The sequence below is a fragment of the Erpetoichthys calabaricus genome, chromosome 2, assembly GCF_900747795.2.
Source record: "Erpetoichthys calabaricus chromosome 2, fErpCal1.3, whole genome shotgun sequence".
NCBI lineage: Eukaryota > Metazoa > Chordata > Cladistia > Polypteriformes > Polypteridae > Erpetoichthys > Erpetoichthys calabaricus.
In genome coordinates, this window is record NC_041395.2 from 175,084,647 (window position 1) to 175,108,122 (window position 23,476).

Below are 23,476 nucleotides of genomic sequence, written 5' to 3' on the forward strand. Positions count from 1 at the left end.
TTCCCTGCAGGTTGGAGGGCCTACATGCAGGGCTGGATGCAGATTAACGTCATACCCGGCACGGAGCAATTGCAATTTAAGGGCCTTGCTCAAGGGCCCAACAAAGTAGAGTCACTCTTGGCATTTACAGGATTCGAACCGGCAACCTTCCAATTACCAATGCAAATCCCTAGCCTCAGAGCCACCACTCCACCCTCCCACACTAGGTACTCTTTAAATTACCTTGACCTAATCAAATAGTATAAAAACAATACTACTATAAAGTAAAATTAATAAAGCACAGTAAAACGAGTAGTACCAAAAGTATGAAAAATATATTTTAAAAGATAATTTAAGGATACTTTCTGTAAGGTTACAGAGGATGATGAAAATGAAGTCTGGGTGCATAGCTTTTTCAGATTTTTCTTCTGTCCACAAAATCGTGTATCTTGCCAACTTTCTTTGGAAAATATAGGTGTCTATCTTGTTGAGGATCTTCTCTCTCCTGTTCATTTCCATTATTTTTTTCAGCTCATGCATCCCACTTAGAGACCTTTCTTCATGTACATTTAACAATAATTACATGAATAAACAATAATTTTAATTGATTATATCCATGTTTTCTTTTAATACTAATTAACCTGGGCTAATGCATTCTTGAGTCTGGCTTTTTTTGGGATTTTAAAAGAATGATCTGAAGGATACTAGGTACTAGTATACTAGTCAGCAAAGACACAGAGTTTAAAATCAATCTATAGCAGTCATTTAAAAGAGTGTGTTTGAGATGGGATTTAGTGTTCAAAATTCAATGATTTGTAATCAGTTTTAGTTTATGGAGGCTTTGAGAGAAAAAGAAGGTGCGAGTTTTCCGATTGTTGGCTGTTGAATCAATGTTAGTAGTTTTATAATATTCCCTCTGAGCTACACATTCAGTTTTGATTTGCAAAGTTCTTACTTCAGTATTATGAGTTTGAACATTAAAATCGTCATGTGACTTATTCTACCGTACACCTTTCTGTACTTTTGATGCTTTTATTGTGGTGTGTTTTTGTGGTGTGTCCTTTTCAGAGCTATGGCATTGGAGTCAGAAGCAATTATTGGGTTTCTGGAGCTGAAGTCACTAAACAAAGTACCAACTCTGACTAAATTTAAAATCCAGTATGTGTTAAAATTTCCAATTTCACATATACTGATACAATTCAACTATTTTTTTCTGCTAGATGTATACAAATATAGCTTCTTTTTTAATTTTGTAAGTTTAGTCTTATATTTAATGTTACTCCGTGTTTGTAAGCCACAACAACATTGTTACATCCCAAACTTTAACAGGTTAGATTGCTAAAAAGTAACCTGATGATTCATGCTAGCAGTGATGAAGTATCTTGCATGTTGTATGTTGTGTGCTTTCAATCAACATACTAAATATATTAGTCTAATTACAAATAGAGGAATCAGATTCAGATGTACCAGAAATTGAGGACTCGGAGTTGAAGGTTTTGTGTGCAGAATCCACAGCCCTGGCCATTTTAAAATTTTGAGAAATTTGTCTATTGAAGGGACAGTGACAAATTGCAGGCAAAGAGAAGAGCAATGGGTGAAGCTCAAGCCAAATCCAGCCCCTAAGATTCTCTTCCTAGGCCCGATTCTTCTATGTGTTCAAAATAGGTTGCAAGATTGGAGGGAAGGGAGGATATCTTCAGCATGATATGAACTGTTCGTTCACATAGAATCTGAACAGAGGAGGCAGAACAAATCATTGCACTGTGTAAATGTATTTGATTTTATAGCTAGTTTTGCACATTCTGAATTGTACTGAATAGAATTTTTCTGTTTAACTAGTCAAAGTCAATTGATATTGAAGCTAATACTATGTCTATTTCTTTCTGAGTTATGATTGTATCCTTGACTTATTTCCTAGGCTATTTTTTGGATCTACTGAACAAGTCAGAGCGTTCACTTCAGCAGACGTTTCCAAATGCTTATGGAGAAGTATACACACTTAAAGTCAAGATCTTCCAGGACTTATACGCTGATCTGCGAGGGTACTATCATGGCTCGAACATCAACTTGGAAGATTCATTAAATGAGTTTTGGACTAAGCTTCTAGAAAGAATCTTCAAGGCAAAAAATCCCCAGTATGAGATAAGCGATGAGTACATGGAATGTGCGATAAAGAACGTGGAAGAACAGAAACCTTTTGGAGAGATTCCTCGTGAAGTAAAAGTGAAAGCTACTCGGGCATTTATTGCAGCTCGTTCCTTTATTCAGGGTATTAATATGGCCAGCGAAGTAGTGAAGAAAGTCTCCCAGGTAAGTCAGGGGCACCTTTGGTAACACTTTACCATTGATTAATGAGTTAAGAATAAACTCGTATAAGGCTTAATAGGTTGTTTGTTCATGTTCATTCAAATAGTTATAATTGTCATTAAATTATAATTTATATATTAAAAAATCTTTAACTGTAAAGATTGCATGATCTCCCCATGTCTGCATGGATTTTTAATAGGGTCTCCTATTTCAAAATTCCAAAAATGTTCAGGCCAGCTGAATTTGCAAATCTAAATTAATGTAATATGAATGAGTGGGTGTAGGGGTGGCACATGAATTTAATTAATTGAGTTACACAGTAAGCATATAGTATTAATACCAAATTATCTGACAGAAATGACAGCTCTAGTAGCATAGTCTCCCAGCACCAGTCCTCCTTCAGAAACGCCAGTCTGTTTGTTTGGCGTTACCGCAGTGCAGCACCCTGTAAAACGCAACCAGCTTCATAAACCCAGAGTGGACTGAAGATCTACATGAGCCCACTATGCTGCAGACATGTTAAATAATACTTGAAAAAGCGACTCTGGCAGGTGGTCAAACATGAAATAGGAAAATATGCAGTCAAATATTTACAGAAGGCACAAAATAAAAAACAGAATCCAAAAAACAAGCTAAATCACCATATAAAATTTGAATAAAAAAAAAAAATAAAAAAAACTATATGCACAGGCAGAATGGCATGGTGGATGAGAGTTTGGACTTCAAACCCTGAGTTTGTAAGTTCAAATCCCACTACTGATAATGTGTGACCATGACTAGGTCACTTCACCTGCCTGAGCTCCAATTATACATAAATAAATTTATTTATTTAATATTCTATCTTTCAGATGTTGTAAGTTTCCTTAGCTAAAGGAGTGAGCCTAATAATAGTAATAACAGAAGCAGTGGAATAGCTCAGAATGCCAAAATAGTGCACTGACAACCATGTGCTGTGACAAATACACCCAGTGACAAATACAGTAGTTTGGATAAAGTCTCAGCCAATTTCTGACAATAGTAAGCTGGCTTAAAAGACGCTGTTCAGAGCTGAATGTTACTAACTAGTCAGTTTTCTTCTCAAATTAGCATTGGCCATCTATAGGTCTTGTCAGCTCACTTACCATGTTCACTGGAACTGAAGCAGCTTATCCTTAAGAACATAAGAGGTTTGACAAAGGAGAGGAGTCCATTCAGTCCATCAGGCTAGTATGGAAAACATGAGCTCATATATATTTTAAATAATGCTATAAGATGTTACACAATGTCTACTTTACTTATATACTTGGTGCACCTATATATGTTAGTAGCAGGGCTACTGCTGTCCAGGTCGGGGGCACTAACTACATTTCTGAAAGAAACATAGCTTGTGGTGTTCCTCTGTATACAATGGGGAATCTGTGAAAAATTTAGTGGAGATATTTTCAACAGTGTGGGTTTGCATACCAGGAAATTACGCACACACACACACACACACTTTCTACTTTATCGATGATTTTTTGGCAATTCCTACAAAGTGTAAAGCTATACCTGAATTACATCACCCTCACCACAAACAAAATGTACAACATGTTTATTTCTCTTCTGTTGCTCTATTTGTAATTCCACTTATGCCTGTATACTTGGCATGAGAAAAGTGTGCAGTGATAAATGGTTAAACATTAAATGAGTGTTAGCCTTAGGGGGAAAAAATAACATAAACAATGTAATATTTCTAAGAGAAAGTAACTAATTTTATTTGAGTATAACAAACTTAGAGCTTTGATCATTTAACTTATTTTACATCCCATGTGTAACCTAAGTAAAATAAAGAGAAATATAAACAAAAGATCATTCACTTACTGATAGAAAAACAACTAAGTTACATTTACATGCAGACTATTTGTTCAGAAATTATATTGGCACAAGTCAGAGTGAGGAAGGTAATATTACCAGCATCAAAGTAAAAGGTGAGACATTTTTAGTAGTAACTGTGGCTTATCTAAGCTCTCAGCCAGCCCTGGATGTGGCATAGTTATCAGATTTGTTGCATCACAGGTCTAGAGTTTGGGGTTCAAATCCTAGCCCAAATATTTTCTGTGTGGAGTTTCCATATTCTTCACAAGACCTCTTCATGGGTCCCGTCTTGGATAAGTGATTACCCCTTGTCTTTAAATGCAGATAAAACAGAAATATCATTAGTTGGTGGAAATGACCCAGACAACAACAAGCACTGAAACAGGTATATAAATAAAATGTACCATCATCATTATCAAGACTCTTTCAAGAACCTGTCATCTTTTATCTCAATAGGCCCTAACATTAGACTTTGTATGACTTTTAACTGTTAATATTGCATATTATTGGAGAGAATGGGCTCCCCTGGGGTTTATTTTTTCCAGAATGTCACCGACTTGACTTTTTGTTTTCTTCCTCTCTGCTGACAACTGGACATTTTCCAGTTATGTTAATGTAAATAAATCGTGGTAGTTTATGTTAATCAAACTAAAATTTGCTCTATTTACTGTGTTTTTAATATACTGTATTTTTGGGTGTAAAAGGTGTGTGCTTTAACTATTTAACTATTCATCTCCGGTCCTGTTCAGCCTATATACATCGGACTTCCAATACAACTCGGAGTCCTGCCACGTGCAAAAGTTCGCTGACGATACTGCTATCGTGGCCTGCATCAGGAGTGGGCAGGAGGAGGAGTATAGAAACCTCATCAAGTACTTTGTTAAATGGTGCGACTCAAACCAATTACACCTGAACACCAGCAAAACCAAGGAACTGGTGGTGGATTTTAGGAGGACCAGGCCCCTCCTGGACCCCGTGATTATCAGAGGAGACTGTGTGTAGAGGGTACAGACCTATAAATACCTGGGAGTGCAGCTGGATGATAAATTGGACTGGACTGCCAATACTGATTCTCTGTGTAAGAGAGGACAGAGCCAGCTGTACTTCCTTAGAAGACTGGCGTCCTTCAACATCTGCAATAAGATGCTGCAGATGTTCTATCAGATGGTTGTGGTGAGTGCCCTCTTCTACACGGTGGTGTGCTGGAGAGGCAGCATTAAGAAGAAGGATGCCTCATGCCTGGACAAACTGGTGAGGAAGGCAGGCTCTATTGTAGGCATGGAGCTGGACAGTTTGACATCTGTGGCAGAGCAACGGGCATTCAGCAGGCTCCTATCAATTATGGAGAATCCACTGCATCCACTGAACAGTATCATCTCCAGACAGAGGAGCAGCTTCAGAGACAGACTGCTGTCACTGTCCTGCTCCACTGACAAACTGAGGAGATCATTCCTCCCCCAAACTATGCGACTCTTCAATTCCACCCGGGGGGATAAACGTTAACATTATTCAAAGTTATTGTCTGTTTTTACCTGCATTTTTATTACTCATTAATTTAATATTGTTTTTGTATCAGTATGCTGCTGCTGGAGTATGTGAATTTCCCCTTGGGATTAATAAAGTATCTATCTATCTATCTATCTATCTATCTATCTATCTATCTATCTATCTATCTATCTATCTATCTATCTATCTATCTATCTATCTATCTATCTATCTATCTATCTATCTATCTATCTATCTATCTATCTATCTATTTCTGCATTGTAGTTCAGTGAAGTGTGCTATACAAAATACACTGATATTGTGTGCAGTGCTGCTGAAATAACATTCAGTCTCCATTACCCTGCATTAAAATACTTGACTTTGTAAAATAAATGAGATTAAATGTTTTTCTGTCCTTAAGTCTAAACTAGCACAATTATTACTATATGTTGCTCATTAAACTAAAAAGAGTGTTCAGAGATATTTGGTACATTTTTGAAATTGTATATTTATTACATAATCAGTTATTGGTGAATTACTGTAATTACATATTGTACATATTACACAATTACATATAATAGAAATGTTTTTGTATCGTATTTCTAAATTTATGTGATGTAGACAAATATGACAAAATAACTTTCTTTAAAAAGTTTAAAAAGCTGTTCACAGGTCTTAAAATGATCTTTAAATGTTTTAATTTTTTTTAGATATTGTAATAATTAGTGCTTTCTTAAACTGTATGTCTCCTAGTCAAATATATTTAACTCTTTTCTTAACAATCACAAGGATAAAATTATTACCTGCTATCTCATTTCATAATCCTATGCAGCATGACTGCCAAAGTGATTTTTTGACTGGCATGAAACCACAATTCATTTTTTAGGGAGCTTTTCAAGACAATGGCGCTGTTCTCCTCTCAAAGCCAGTCCACTTGGCTTTTGAACAAGATGAGCAGATGGACAAAATCACTGTGACAGAATGTTATTGTTTGTGTTTCAGGTGCCACTAAATCCAGAATGCACACGAGCCATCATGAAGATGACATTTTGTCCTCACTGTCGTGGAATGCCAAACGTAAAGCCCTGCTTTAACTACTGCCAAAATGTCGTGAAGGGCTGTCTAGCCAACCAGGCTGACCTCAGCACCGAGTGGCAGAACCTCATCCGTGAGTTCTTTACACCTTTTTGCTAGATATATTAGTAATAGTTTTGGCTATTTCTTTTTTAATTCCTTCACATTAGGTAGCACAAAGGTCTCTGGCATCAGATTCATTACTTTACTCTAAGAGTGTCAAGATCTAAACCTTTCTCTGTATGGCATATCACATGCAATTATTATTTGTTACCATAAATTAAAGTTTAATAAACATTTTCTGGGTTTAATACATTTCTTCTGGTCTTCAAATACTATAGCTATAGCACTATAATTTTAAAGATCAAATATTTCAAATGTATCATTGTTTACATTATAGTTGTAGATCTGCATGTGTTTTACTTTTATTATCATTTTGCTTTAAAAATTCTTTCAGATTTTGTTGTACTATTGCCATGACGCTATGATGCATTGCTAACAGTACGGTTTTGGTATTTGCACTTTGTCACATCATGTTGGCAATGATTTATAACTTGATGATGTGTGGCAGCTGGCCTCTGATATTTTGGATAAATAAAACTCTCTTGCACTTCTCTAGTTAATTTCTGCTTGACTGAAAATACTTTGTAACTTTTGTTAACAATTAGGATTTGATACCTGCAGTACTTTTCATTTAGTGGCTTTCAAAGGTTGCATTGTTGTTACATAGCATTTCTATCTCCTGGTCCCTTTTGACAACCATCTTGGCCTTCCAGTATTCATCTTGGCAGTACAGTTCAAGAGCAGCTCATGTTTCTCATCTGAAATAGTACTGTCTCGCTCTGTTTAATGAAGCAAATCCCATAAAAAGGGAGAAAAGGGAATTATTTTGATCCACCCCATGGTGCTGCCTCCATGCTACACCAAGTACTCAGAAACAATCCTTAAAGCAGGACTACTCGGCTCGCTTTGAGTGCTTTTCATTTCAAAAGGATGTCTTCATTCAGGGTTCTTGTAGCACACCTACTAACATCTTTCTGCACACAATTAGTACTATCATGTTCAGCCCAAATTCTAAATGACTCTGAAACCTGAAATCTGCTGAAGTATTTTAGTTTATATGACTGTATTCTAAACCCAGAATGATGCATAGAAGGCAAAGTATTACAGAAGAGTGCAGAGCATCTCTCTCACAAGTGGAGTGACTCACCCACTTTCATACCAGAGTTTACTCCAATGAAGCACTCCCTTTTCATCTTTCACCACCTGACCCTCTTTACAAACTATGGCCTCTCTTATTTCTGATAGCACACTTAGTTGACTCCTTCAAGAATAGATTCATTTACCTCACAGTCTATTGCTAGTCCAAAAACACACATATACCATCAAACAGGCAGCAAAAAACAAAACACTCAAACATTTCAGAAAGTATAGCACTTAGGTTAACTTTTAGTGCTAATTTAATTTCTTGAAACAAACATCCATGAAGGTGTAGATCATCAGAATTGGAGTCCCTTGTACAACAGGAATGTCAACACTTTTTGTGTCTGGGCTATGATTTCAGCTCTTCAGCTCTGTCCAGCTGGCTAAGTATGGAGAAAAGACATGCAAAAGGCTGGATCGTTTCATAAAAGACTTCACTCAGATGTTAAAACATTGTGACAGACAAATAACAAATGAACAAATGAGCAGCAGCATGAAATAAATACCTTCTTTAATATTATATTGAAATATTATTTTAAAAACCAGTCTAATTAATGATACAATTTCATATGTTTTCTTCTCCCCTCTCCTTCACTTTGGAACCAAATGATTCCTATATTAAAAGCTTTGTGATTGACCTGTATCTGTATCTTTTTGTCTGATTGTTTACTCTGGAGAGTTCACATAGTGTCTTATATTCCCAGTTAACAATAATTTACTTCTACATCTGTGGCTAAATTCATGCAAAATCTAGTTGTAAAGTATAGAAATCGAGCATGGTGCTTTAAAACAAATCACATCATTAGATTTACTGTACACTGCTATCCCCACACAGAGCCACTTAGAGGACAATATCCATGACTACTTCTGAGTTCAGGAATGACTTCTAGTAGTGCCAGGTGTTATTTCAATTTCTAGGCATTCCTAGTAGCCCCCAATTGGTCTGGCCCCCTTTAACAATTGTAAAGAAAGAAATACAGGAAAATGGGGGCCCTGTTTGGAAATCCCATTTAATTCCAAGAAGACTAGAAGGTGTTAAGAATTGATAAAACAATATAAGTACCTTCTAAATTGTGGAGCAATCTTCAGTCCTAGGAGCCAGTTGTACATTTAACAACTTGCTTCCTGTTAGAAAAGAGTCTTGAGGTGGACAGAATGGTTGAGAAGGTTTTGGAGGCTGGTCACATGTCTTCTTCCGGCTGGTCTTCCCAGAAGAGAATGAAAAGGAAGCTAGGTAAGCAATTGTATCACCACCAAATCCTTCCCCCTTTATACCTTTAAACCTCTTTCCCATAAAAAGCAGACTTATTCTGCATATCTGATGCCACATACATTTTACTGGACAATGTTGCTGCTACCCACCAACTTGGGAAGATTTTACCAAGGTGCTTTTTGCCATTCTTTACTTCCATGCCCACAGTGGAAAGATGCTATTGACATTCTTGCCATAAATAAGACCCCCTTTTTGGTATCCTCTGTACTGCACAGACCCAACATACCACATTCCTGTCAATAGAGGCTATTAACTGTTTCAAAAGGCACTACTACACTTTGTGCCTGTCCTGCTTGAAATGTCCATGCATATCACAACATGAAGAACTTTCATGAACTCAAACGAAAGCGTCCAATGCAAGACACCGAGATCTATGCGATATGGTCCATATTTGTAAGAGCAAAGTGAATATCTGTTCTAATTTTACAGTCAAACAAACAGCATAAAAATGAAGAAGACAAGATGGACAGGGTAAAGCTAAGTGGGTGTAACAATTTAAAGGTTTCTCCCTTTGTCTAAAAAGTATGAAAAGCAAATAGTGCAAATAAATTTTCCTCCACCTCCTTGTTTTTTTGAAGAACGAAGCCAGAGTGCCATACACATCAAAACCTTTCTCTACAATAAATGTAAAAGTATAGAATACTGGGAAAGTTTGGAAACATCATATAAATAATCTGAATAAAATGTGAAGCTCTTTTAATATCAATAAGCATTTTAAAAATCTTTTTTCAATAAGTGTTTTGGGAACATATCCAATAAAAACAGAAATGTAAATAGGAAGTTCTAGTAATTTTTTTAAATGAATAACCTTATCGTATTTCAGGAGTGCCAGATGTGTTCACATTTATGTGTGCCACACACCCATATATGAATGAACAAGTACATATACATTCATAGACATACACGCAGAGATTTCATATCAGAAATTGTCAAAACTGTGTTTATGGGTGCCTAAAACTTAACATAACATAACAAAGATGAAAATTTGACTCCATTACAAACCAATCTATTATGAAAAATATATAGAAAATAATAAATTGGAAAAATCAAGTTCATAAGTTCAAAGAGTAAATGCACTCAGTGAACCACATGTTGTTGCATTCAAGTCATCAATAATCCTTTGTCAAGCTTCCCTCTAATGGTTTATTCTGAATACTAAGTGCTGAAAAAGCAAATCAAGGAGTCAGTTTCAGCAGAGTTCAGTTATGACATACTGTACAACTCTTCTGCACTCATAAGAAGTTTAGCAATGAAGTCCTTCCAGATCATTGAAACCCGGGGATGTGCTGTTGGCATGACCCCAAGCTATCAGGTTTCTCCTTGCTCTTTACCTTGGTGTTCCCATATGCCCATTCAACCATGATCTGTTCAAAAAACAAATTTATCAGTCTATAAGAGAGCTTCTGCAAGGCCTCTGTCCTGGACTGATTCTAGATGACTGCACAAATGATTTGATATGTCTGCCATCCATAGAACAGGAGCATCAGCTTCACCTGCCCATCACATTGGGCCATCTCAATGTTGAGAAAACAATAAGCTTTTACCAGAAAAAAACTCCAGAGAGCGGAGCACAAAGTTGTTGTCCAACCTAAATAAAAATATTTGATTATGAAACAATCAACTACACCTATAATCAATAAACTTCACTTAGGCTACCAAAAGCACACCTATCAAAGCTGCATTATCAGGATCTAAATTGGAACTCCTCTTTATACCTTTTAATTCTGTTCCTCAGTGGAGTTATGCAGGCCTTTCCTCCTTCTTGATACTAATAAATAGAACTCTATATAGAACTTGACCAATATGCCAGTAGCCCATACAAGCTCTGCATATTGAATTTGTGGGAAAACCCTGGATATTTCCAAAAATGTCACAAACCAACATTAAAAGGTCAGCTATGAGGCTGTTCTATACAGGAGACAGCCCAAAAATTTCAGACTTTATATATATAGTGAGTGACCTACAGCCCCTCCAGACAGCAAGAATCCTTCTTGTACACTGGCCCTCTCAACTAGATGGCACACTCTCAGCGTCATACAGTCACCCACTCTTAAAATCATCATAGTTGTCCTTCACAACCCCAAATATGAAACCTCATCTAAACAAATCAAACAGAATAATCTGGGGTGCAGAAACCATCCTGTACTAAAGTCAAGACTGACACAGACCCAGTGGCCTCCATTTGTCGGCATGACACAGACCCACCTGTACCCCAGAAACAGACACCCATCTGAACAAAATGAGGTTAAAGAAGTTAAAATGTATATGCAATTTGCCATGACTTGAGCTAAACACACACAGATTGTGTGTCACTGTGTTCAGTATTATAGATGAAGAGATTCCTAACCATTTTTAAAGCTTTCAAATAGAAGAAATAAACCATTTTTAAGTAAGCTGCAGTTACTTTCCTGAACTTCACAGTGCATACTGTACATGTAATGTAGCTGTGACATTTTCATGTGTTTGCTCTTTTTAGTGTGCCATTTTATGAATGAGTAAAGTACTTCTTTATTAACTCCGCTCCTAAAGTCTCTTAGCAAAAGGCTTTACAAATCAACTGGAAAATAATCACTTGCCAATTCTTCCATTGGTTATTGTTTGCTTTTTGTTGGGATGAAATAAAATTGTGGAAACAAACATGATCTGAATATGATTTAACCATATATTAACACCTAATTAAGACAAAGCAGATAAACAGTATTGTTTCTAAGACAAACCAAAAAAAATAATGGATACATGAATAAAATAAAACCTTACTATTCTAAAGAAGAACTTGTTTCATATGCCTGTACTGAATCCCACTCTGCTGCCTGATGCTGATGTGCAGTGTTGTATTGTACTGCAGCTGCTGTTTGGGGATTACTTACTTATGTCACCAAGTACAATATGTACGAAGAGGACACTCATTAGCCATCCACCACCAAACTCACTTTTTTTTTTATTATGTGTATTCTGACCTACTGCTGAATTGGCACAGATGAAGGCATCAGGATTATTCCCACTTTGCCACAATATCTGTAGAAAGTCCTTGGTGACTGCAAATGTTTATTCAATAGAAAGAATGTTTATGGCAGGTATGACTAGCCTTCAAGAGGCTGGGGGTATTGGTGGATATTGGCTACAGCCCAACAATTTAAGTTAAATAATGTGTAGGTGCTCGGTTTGTGAGGTGGTGGTTGGAGACACAGACAGAGGATTCAATGGAAAATCTTCTGAGAAGGTTTCCTTTATCTCAGCTGCACTACCTGTCCCTAAACATACCAATCCCATTTCCTGTCTGTTCCTTTTTCCCTCTATAAAAATAGTCACAATTCAGAAAATGTCTCTGTTAAAGTAAAGCTAGATGCAACCACAGGGCACATATTCTTTTTGAAAGAGGATAGAGATATTATTAGCTTATGATATACATGTATAAAACAGTAGGAATAACTTAAGTTAATAATGTATCCATATAATATAATCCTACAAATGTGTTACTACATTTCAGCATTAAAATGATATCCTGTATAAATCATAGTATTTTAAAGTTTCTCAGAATTGTTATGACGAAAATTTAATGTGCACTGCATGGCGAGCAGTGTCTGTTGCTATGGTTGAGAGTTTGCCAGTTCAAGAACCACTTAGTGATTAAAGAGTGGGTGGTGCAGGACATAGATTACAAATGATTTAACATGCTACTTTAGTTACGAGGGCTTTTGGGAAGCACTCATAAATTAACAATCACTCTTAAAATGGACTTTACAATGTTCTTAGTACTACAATGCATTTGCAAAACTCATGAGTAAAATCACAGTATATGTAGGGTACGGAAAGTGTGAGCAGCTGCACCTGATCAGTGAAATTAGTGTGTACAGGTAATGCTCTCACTTGTAAATAAAGAAATATTAAGCATTCCTCCAGTAGAAGGTGGCCTTCAAATATCACCCTTTCTTTGTGTTCAGATTCCATGCTGCAGGTGGTCGAACGTTTCAGCAGTCCCACTAATGTAGAAGTTGTCATTGGCTTTATCCATGTCAAGATCTCTGACGCCATGAACAATATGCTAGAGAACATTGTGCACATCACAAATAAGGTAAGTAGTTCTAAGGCTTTGACTGAAAAGCAATTTCTAAAACACCTAAATTATATTAAGGGATGCTTGATGCAGTAATTTCACAAACATGCATCGATTGCATGTACTAATATATATTTGTGCCACAACCATTTTGATCTGTCATCCCTAAGAACCTACTAAATCCTAGACCGGGGATGGAGGGCCACAAGTGGCTGCATATTTTCATTCCAGCCAGTTTCCTAATTAGAAGTCTCTCCTTGCTGATAAAGAAAATTGGTATTTAACTCTATGACTTATTAGTGCTTTCCTTCAACCATGACAAATTTTAATTAAATTGTAGAGCAGGGTCCTCAACTGCAGTCCTACAGGGCTGCGTTGGCTGTAGGTTTTCACCTCAACCAATGACTTAATTAGAACCCATTTGTTTACTACTAAAGCAATGCATTTTGGGCTTAATTTTAGTTAACCCACAGGTTGTGATTCAGAATACTTAACTGTCTATTTTAGTGTTATGCAACTGCATTTAAGATTTAATTATTTCCTTTTTACTTTCTCGTATACGAAGTACTGCGGTGGGTTGGCACCCTGCCCGGGATTGGTTCCTGCCTTGTGCCCTGTGTTGGCTGGGATTGGCTCCAGCAGACCCCCGTGACCCTGTGTTCGGATTCAGCGGGTTGGAAAATGGATGGATGGTATACGAAGTATAGGGAAAGTATTGTAATCGTCCAAAGATTCGATGTTGAGATTCTGATGAATCTTGATGTTTTAGATCTCCCTGACATTCTCATATACCAAGTATAGGGAAAGTATTGGAATCCTCTAAAAATTCTATTTCAAGATTTTGACGAATTTCAACGTTTTAGACCCCTCCAAGTCTGAAAATACCATTTTTGGAATTATGTCTGTGTATGTGTGTGTGCGTGTGTGTGTGTAAACACGATAACATGAGTACACTTTCACTTTGGTCAACTAAATTTTGCATGCAAGTATTGGGTAGAAAATATAGATTTCTATCAACTTTTGGACTATTTCCGTTAACCGGAAGTGGTACTTTACCTTTTATTCATGCAGATGCAGAATCTGATTTATTCAACTTTGCTTTTATAATAATTGTTCAATATATTATTAATTTGATTTGATTTGTTGTTGATGTTTCTTTAATGTTCATAATATAAAAATATAATCATGGTCTTGCGGTTTACTACACAAACATCCATCTCCATATCAGAGTATACGAGAAAGTCTAGGGGAGACCACTCCTGATTTTTTCTTAACTGGTGACAGTTAATAGTGAAATGCAAATAAAGAAACCACCAGCTCTCCATCTAACTTGGTTCCAATTACAATGGTTAATGTGCATCATGAAGTGTATGTGTTAATAAAAGGTTTAGAAGTAAATGAGAGAAAAAACAATGATTGTGAAGTGAAAATCTGTTCCAGTCCACAATACATATGGATATGGATAATGTACTCAGAAAGGGAAATTCTACAATGTGACAAAAATTTGTCTTTGGAAGAATAAAAGCACTAACAAGCAATATAGTTAAATACCAAGTTTCATTATCAGCAAGGACTGTCTTCTTAGGAAACTGCCTGGAATGAAAACCTGCAGCCACCGCAGACCCCCAGGACTAGGAGTGAAGATCCTTGTGCTAAACTTTGTCCTTGCTCCTCCTTTGATTAGGTTTTTTGAATCCAGCTTGACCTTAATTCTTCCTTCTTATTTGTATATTCTATAAGGTATATCCCAAAGTAATCTGGGTCTCATGTTAAAAGTCTAAAGCCTAATCTAGACCTGATAATACTGACCCAAGCAAAGCTTGGATAATCCACACTCAGTTAACATAACTCTCCACTCATATTTGCTGACATGAGACACTTCAGTACTGGTTATCCAATTCATGTACCAGTACCACCTCTAGGCAGGAGCTTCCAAGTAAAGTACCAGGTAACCTGTGCACATTTTAATTTAAAATTGACACCAATGACTTAATGGTTCAATTACAGTATGAATGACAACAGTAAACCAAAAGATTAACCTTACAGAAAATTAAAGACTTTTTGAAGGTCTGGTTGACATCTTTAATCACTGAACTCATTATACTCTTACCATTAAAAAGGTCAGAAGAGGCTCACTAAGTAAATTAGCACCATTTACTCAGAGTGTGGGTGTTTCAAGCCTGGGAATATTTAGGTAATGATTTGTTTATTCCCTAACAGGAAACTTCAACTTTTTTTTAATTTAATATTTGAGATAGGTATATTCTAAAAAAAATTTTAAAAAAATCCAAAGCACTATTTTTTCATACCATGTAAATCTGTCTCCTCCTTGGACTTACCACCTGCCAGTTTTGTAGTTACACTGTGGAACTTTGCAGTTCCTTCCTATTGATGTAATTCAGTTTCTTCTGAGACTGAGATTCCAGCTTTTCACAACAGAGGCCATTCATAATGGGGCCAAGTTTTATTTTATAGGTGTTTCAGGGCTGTGGAAATCCCAAGGCTTCTAGTACGAGAAGTCCTGCAGTAGAAGAAAAGAGAAAACGAAAAGTGTTAAATGATGACAAAGGAACAGCACCATCAACTTCTACCCTTGACAAGCTTGTGAGTTGTTACTGCTGTCCAGCTTATTTAACCTTTCTTTAAATAACTCCTGTGGTCAACACTGACTTGCCTGTCTTTGTCCTTCTGGATGTCAGACTTCATGTACAATGGATTTTGCTAAATGATGACAGGTTTTCTCCAATTAAAGCTTAGTCTGAGTGGAAATGCAATAGTTTAGAGACTTGAGAATTGTGAATAGAAACGATAATACCCCCTTGAAAATATGAAGAAAAAAAAAAAGTACTTAATTTAGATGCCAGAAAAAAACAAATCAGGGGAACTTTCTGCCTTGCTTCGCACATTCAAGTGTGTGATATCTGATATATTACTGGGGCCTCATAATCCTAAACTGAAACTTGGCAAGGGTTCTTCCTATATACAGTTTGCATGTACTCCTCATAGGTTTATTTGTGGGTTTTCCAAGGGGACTCCCATTTCCTCCCATTGCTCAAGAACTTTGATCTGGTGCAAGTAAAAGTGAGCATGCACACCTTGAATTGGCAAGGAATTGTATTAAGTGCTGGCCTTTGCCTTGTGCCCATTAGAACACAAATAAATGCAAGCTTCCCAGGAGTGCTGTTTGGAGAATGGATGGCTGGATGGACGGACGACTAATTATCTTTCCTTCAATCATGTTCAGGTATCAGATGTGACGAAAAGGTTACAAGAACTGCAACCTTACTGGATTCAGCTGTCCACCAACCTCTGCAATGACAAGATAACAGCTGGCATCTCTAACATAGATAAATGCTGGAATGGCGCGGCTAAAGGAAGGTGGGTCTTTTGGGAAAGAAAAAAAACAAATGCAATGGACATAAAAATGATAGCTTAGCCCAGGTAATGCTGTTGGCAATCTGGCAGCAGTTCTCTTCTTTGCCTAATCTTAGTTTTAAATTGGAAATTGGTTTGACTGTGATTTCAAACAGTTTGCTCAGTTAATTTTAATTTTGGTGTAAGATGTGTCCATTTCCAAACCCAAAGCACTTCACATATTTAAAAATGCTGTATAGTATAGACAGAAATGTGCATAACATTATGCAAAAAAAAATAATTACGCACATACATATATTCTCAATTTTGCTTAATCCAGTTCATGGTTGCAAGAGGCCTGATCCACTACCTTCAGAAACGAGGCAGGTGCCAGCTCTGGCATGGGCACCGATACACCAGTCACACACACCCACAGGAACAATTCAGAATCATCGTTTCACCTAAGGTGTACACCTTTGTGATGTGGGAAGAAAATTGGAGTACCTGAATAAAAAAAACATACTGTACAGACACATGGAGAACATACATACTGCCACAGGGAACGGCAGGGTGTGGGGATCAAACCTACTGTATTTCACAAACATATTGTCACCAAAAGGGCAAATGAATTGGTTTCCTTGGAGATGTTGAACAACATAGAACATGGATCCACACCAGACAACCAAAGTCTTTTGATGATGCAGCCACTTTGAAAGCAGCAGCCATGTTGGCTAACTTATTCACACGGGGCTCAAATGTTATTAAAAACTATGCTAGGGTCCAGCATGACAGAGTGCCAAAAATTTCTTTACCTTCAGGATTTCATGATAACTTAAACCTTTAAGAGATGCTCAATCATATTTTCACTTGCACACACAAAGACAATTCTTCTTGCCAGGCTTCTTGGGAATATTTAGAATGGCTGCCTTTTTTATTTTAGACTGGAAATAAATGCAGAAATTGCAAGCATATTAAAATGAGTCTACTTACACCAGAGAACCAGTGCTGCAGCAATAATAATAATAATAAAGTGACATAACATTTAAGATACAATTGAAGTGACTTGCTCATGATCGCACCGTGTCTGTAGCAGAATTTGAACCCATAATCTTAGAGTCTCCAGTCCAAAGCATTAACCAGTATCTCACACCGACTGTATTAAACTACACCGAGCTAGCAACATAGGAGAGAAAAGCAAACCAAGAGGGAAATTGAGAAGAAATTCAATAATTTTAGAACAGAATGGTAAATCAATTGTCCTTTCTTCAAGCAAGCGTAAATGCTTAAAATAACAATGAAGAATATCATTGCATATTTGTTTACATTAGTTTTGAGGGTCACAGTGGCAGGCCTGAGTTCTCTTTCCTTAGGAGCAGATTGTAACTCATCCTGATCAATTATCAAATATTTCCAAGACAATTGAAAAATGCCAAGTCCCCCAAAAGGGACCTCTGGTGTTTTAAAGTGTTACACACTCTTTAACACTTTATTAGAAACACCTAGGTAGTGCCACCTTTCACCTACTGAACAGACTGAATTCCTTGAAGGCATGGATTTAACGATGCTAGAAACACTCCTTAGGCATATGCTTCAAAGTCTAATGCATTGTGTGTTCAGAGATGCCATTTCTTCACACCATTGCTGTTATTTGAGTATTTATGTCTTTTCTGTTAACTTAAACAAGTCTGGACATTCCCCTAAGCCAGGGGTGGGCAAAGTCATTCCTGGAGGGCCGCAGTGGCTGCAGGTTTTTGTTCCAACCCAATTGTTTAGTAAGAAGCACTTATTGCTCTAGAAACACTTCTGCTTCATTTTAGTTATCTCCTTCATTAAGATTTTGAACCCTTATTGCTTATTTAAGTCTTAAACAGCTGCATTCTCTGTTTTTAATTGCTCCTTATTAGCAAAAAGATGCAAATGACAAAAGAAACCAGCAGTTATCCATTTTGGTTGTTACCCTTTACACCTGTGTGTATTTTTCATGCACTATTTGGTTTAATTAAATACTTGGAAGGAAAGTGAAGAGAAAAAAGTGAAGGACTGAGAATTACCCATCCGTTTTACACTTCAAAGTATTTGGATGATATCCTTAGAATGAAAAAAAAATCGAGGATATGAGAATGACTTGACATAGCAGAGGTAAAGCACTAAGGTACAGCCATGAAATGTAATTATTGGCAAGGATTGTTTTCTAATTAAGCAACTGGGTTGGAACAAAAACCCACGGCCACTGCGGCCTTCCAGGAATGACTTTGCCCACCCCTGCCCTAAGCTGTTCCACCAACAAGGAATTTTAGCCCACAGATGAGCGGTTTCTTAGATGCTGAAAACACCCATGTCTAGCACCAAAAATGTGTAGTCAAAGTTGCTTAAATCATATGTCTTTCCCATTCCCAATTCACAATGAAAACTCTTGACCGTGTTTATATGCTGTACATACTGAGATGCAGCCACATGATTGGCTCTTTGGAGAAGGATGCCGTTTATGTTAATAAGCAAGTGTAATATGGTGAAATTTTAAGTATACATATATGCACACACACACACACACTGTCCTGAAAAAGTCTTTCCCCCTCCAGTTTACCTCTATTTTTGATTTGTCGTAATACTTAATACTGAATAAACATAATACACAGTATTCATATGATCAATTGATTTATTGAAGAAAAACGTTCACCTATATGACCCATGTGAAACAATAACTGCCCCCCTAAACTTAATACTTGGCTGAGCCATTAGCAGCAACAACTGCCATCAAAATCGTCTGGAGAAATTTTGGCCCACCCTTCTTTACACAATTGTTTTAATTCAGCCACATTGGAGGGTTTTCAACTAACAACTGCCCATTGAAGGTTCATTCATAACATCTGAATGGAGTTCAAGTCAGGACTTTTACTAGGCCACTGCAAAACCTTCCTTTTGTTTTTTTCAGCCGTTCAGAAGTGGACTTGCTCTTGTGGTTTAGATCGTCTTCTTCTGCATAACTCAATTATGCTTCAGATCACGGACTGATGACTGAATATTCAAGAAGAGAGCTAAATTACATGCTTCCCTCAATTATGGAAAGTTGCGCAGGCCCTGAAGCAGCAAAGTATCTCCACACCATCACACTAGTACCATGTTTTACTGTGGGGCATGATGTTCTTATTGTGGAAAGTCGTTAGCTTATTGGCAGATGCATCTGGACCCATGTCTTCCAAACTGTTCAATATTTGACTCAACAGTCTAAAGAACATTTTTCCAAAAGTTTTTGGGGTAATCAAGGTGTTTTGGGGCAAATATTAGCCTTCATACCCCTCTTGTTTAGCAGTGGTTTTCATCTTGCAGCTCTTCCATCATTTTGTATATTTTTTCAAGGTATGCCAAAAATGTCAGGCTTTCAAGGTGGGCTAATTCAAATAAAATCCCAGTGCTGGCCAACCAAGGTTACCTTCTGAATGGCTAACATATGATATGGATGAAAAGTGACCTTAGTTCTAAGTCTGTGCCAGTTGCTTTTGATGGACAGCAACTCATCTCAGCAACTCAATTTAAAATTCTGGAGAAAAGTATTGTAGTGTTGGCATCCATTATCCTTTTTTTTCCAGGTTCTACCCACAGATCATGAGCATAGGTTCTTGTAATTGTTGCAAGTGTAATAACAGTATTACATACACTCATAAAAATAATGGTTCTTTAATGGCAATATCTGGTTCTTTTCCAGCATTGTGTGGTTGCGAGTAGAATCATTGCATAAGACAGAACCATTTAATTCTGGGAAGAGGTCATTGAATATGAAGTTAGTTCTCTGTGCTTTGAAAATTTTCTCAGATGTAGAAAATACCTGAAAATTTTAATGTATTGTAGGCTACCTAGCAGGATACAGATAAAAGAAACCTGGACTTAGCCGTGTTATTATATGCAGCAAGAGTCCTTTTAAAATCACAAGCCATTGGTATTTCACAAATATGTTACCATCTAGTCGTGCTGTTTGAACCCTATTATGGATCTAAATATTTTTTTTCCCCTAGAACCTTGATGTGGCTGTGTCTTCCTATGGCATTGCTTTGAAGAAGTACTCTGACATCTTTATTTTTAAGAGTGTACAAAGTATTCGAGCATAAGAATAAATTAGTAAATTCGGACTGCACAAAAGAGACAAAAAAAAAATCAGCACATTTTAAATGGTTGAGAAATATAATGATGGGAGAGCAGTAAACCACCCTATTAAAGGGTTCACAGTGGCAATATGAAAGATAATGTTGTTAGGTATATCTTGCCCAGTGTTAATGTGTCATATTATGCACCTATATTCCGGTTCTATTCTGACAAGAACCAAAGTCTCTTCTTATTGAAAATGAAGGATTTGTTTTTTCAATGTAATGCTTCAGGAAAGAAACTGAATATATTGTACTCCCTGAATAAAATATTCATTAATACAATAAATTATAAATAATTGAACTAATTTTCAAAACTATAATCATGTTTGAAAAAGAGCACTTGTCAGTTATTTGATAGACGACTGGAGGTTTAAGGAACATTAAATATAAAAACATATTTCAAATAAATTAATTTCTTTCTTAGTTTCAAAAGATGTCCTCTTTATATTTAAAACTATTTTTGCAATTCTAACAGAACAGTTGGATTAATTTTACATATCTAAAATATGTCTGTAACATTTGCCATTAACATCAACTGGATTATACTGTAGTCTTAGTGTAGGGTGTTCATCAGTGTCTACGTTCTTACTAGACTGCTGTGTTTTCTTCCCATTTGTCATAGATACTTACCAGAGGTTATGGGAGATGGCCTTGCCAGTCAGATCAATAACCCAGAAGTTGATGTTGACATCACAAAGCCAGACATGACTATCCGCCAACAGATCATGCAACTGAAAATCATGACAAGTCGACTAAAGAATGCCTATGATGGAAATGATGTTGATTTTCAAGACACTAGTAAGTCACAGATGGTTACTGGAACAGAGAAATTGGGGCATGACTGGCAAAGAAGTGCTTAATATTTGACAAATGAGGGAAACATTTGCCTAATCAGGGGTGTGTAAGATCCATCTTAAGATCAAGTATTAATTTACAAATGTTTTCCAAACCTCATTATAACTAAAGTAGCACATTAAATCTTTAATAATCTACAAGTTCCCTGATCCACATGTTAATTGTTAAGTGCTTCTTAAATTGGCTTCTTTTTATATCAACTGTAGATACAGAGTTAGCCAGAGAGAGCACGTTAAATTCACAGAATGACAGTTCCCTTAACAACACAACAGCAAGCTCATAGTGTGATGGAACACTAGGTATAGGTATGGCTATATGGAAAATGAACTGCATCCAATTTTCACCTAAACCTTGCTGTACAGTATTGTGATATGCATATGTGCAATGCGTTTGCATGTTCTCTCCGTGTCTGCGTGGGTTTCCTCCGGGCGCTCCGGTTTCCTCCCACAGTCCAAAGACATGCAGGTTAGGTGGATTGGTGATTCTAAATTGGCCCTAGTGTGTGCTTGGTGTGTGGGTGTGTTTGTGTGTGTCCTGCGGTGGGTTGGCACCCTGCCTGGGATTGGTTCCCTGCCTCGTGCCCTGTGTTGGCTGGGATTGGCTCCAGCAGACCCCCGTGACCCTGTGTTTGGATTCAGCGGGTTGGAAAATGGATGGATGGATATGTGCAATGCTGCACAACATTGCTGTCAGAGCAGGTATACCCTGCTAAAGAAGAGGGGGAAGGCAGGACGGAGGATGGAATTGCAAAATTTCTTAATCTTAGGGCAGATGGTGTACACCAGACTAACTTGGAGGCCATGCAGGTCCCAAACACTACCATTTTTACCCAATTAAATTGTTTTCTTCACTAGTTTTTAATCACTTTGTGTGGGAATTTTTAATACATAATAGAATTAATTTACTTAATTTACAGAATTTGAAAAAATATGCAGATTATGTAAATTTCAAATATATACACACACACAAACAATTTATGGCTCAGATTGTGCCTACGTGTATGACAGAGAGTAACTCTTGTCACCGTCTCATACCACTTTTCTTTTTCTTGGTTTCAAAAAGGCTAACCATGTACCTTAGAGAACAACACTCTGCTGTTATATGAAGGAAGAACAAAAAAAAAAAAATGCCAGAATTTATTTGGCACTATTCTTAGAAACAATATGTATTGAATTTTGTGCTTATTTATACACTTTGTCTTATTTGGTTACTAAACTATGACTATTCATTTTTTAGGAAAATGTGCCATAGAAATAAATGTTGCTGTATATCATGTTTACTTCATATTACTTTTTTTTTTTTTTACTTCATATCACTTTATTGAAGGACCATAATTGATCACTTATCAGTTGACTTATGATGCTTTTTCTATAAGTAACACTATGTCACATATGCCTGTTGTAAAGTTGCTTGTTAATCTCTAAGATTCATAGTTTTCGGAAAAACTATTAATGGAGATATTATTGAAGGCATGACACAAGTTGAACAGTTTTATGGGGCACGGAATACCATATGTCTGTAGTGTCATTTAAAATGTATGAGTCTCACCAAAATGGCTCCATCTAACCGTTTCATGAACTGTATGTGTGATCACCATGAAAAAGTACTAACAATGAATATGTGTTAAATAGTAGCTTTCCATAAGGTACAAGTTTTTTTTTTGTTTTTTTTTAACCAGTATAGAAACAAATTATTATATTGTTAGAAGTGCAAGTGAATAATTTTTGAGTTAAATATTTTAGGCTGAAAGAAAGAGTGAGTGGCAGGGATTGAACTACTGTCCTATACAGTCTTATCTGCTAGGTAAAAGGCCATTCAATTATAGTACTCAGTGGATATTTCAGCTATGTAACACTCAAACATATACTAAAGAGCCTATCACAGGATTACCCATCATTCATGTTGCAAACATTCACATTT

The 23,476-nt window shown here is 36.7% G+C and overlaps 1 protein-coding gene across 1 annotated transcript in view; it reads left to right on the forward strand.

The window, feature by feature from the left end:
• LOC114646560 (glypican-1-like) overlaps positions 1–23,476 on the forward strand; it is a 118,347-nt gene that overhangs the window by 90,698 nt on the left and 4,173 nt on the right. The window contains exons 3-8 of the mRNA XM_028794812.2: positions 1,898–2,289; positions 6,607–6,772; positions 13,096–13,226; positions 15,684–15,812; positions 16,453–16,586; positions 21,324–21,499. Coding sequence (XP_028650645.1) covers positions 1,898–2,289; positions 6,607–6,772; positions 13,096–13,226; positions 15,684–15,812; positions 16,453–16,586; positions 21,324–21,499 — 1,128 coding nt within the window. The remainder of the gene's footprint in view (positions 1–1,897; positions 2,290–6,606; positions 6,773–13,095; positions 13,227–15,683; positions 15,813–16,452; positions 16,587–21,323; positions 21,500–23,476) is intronic.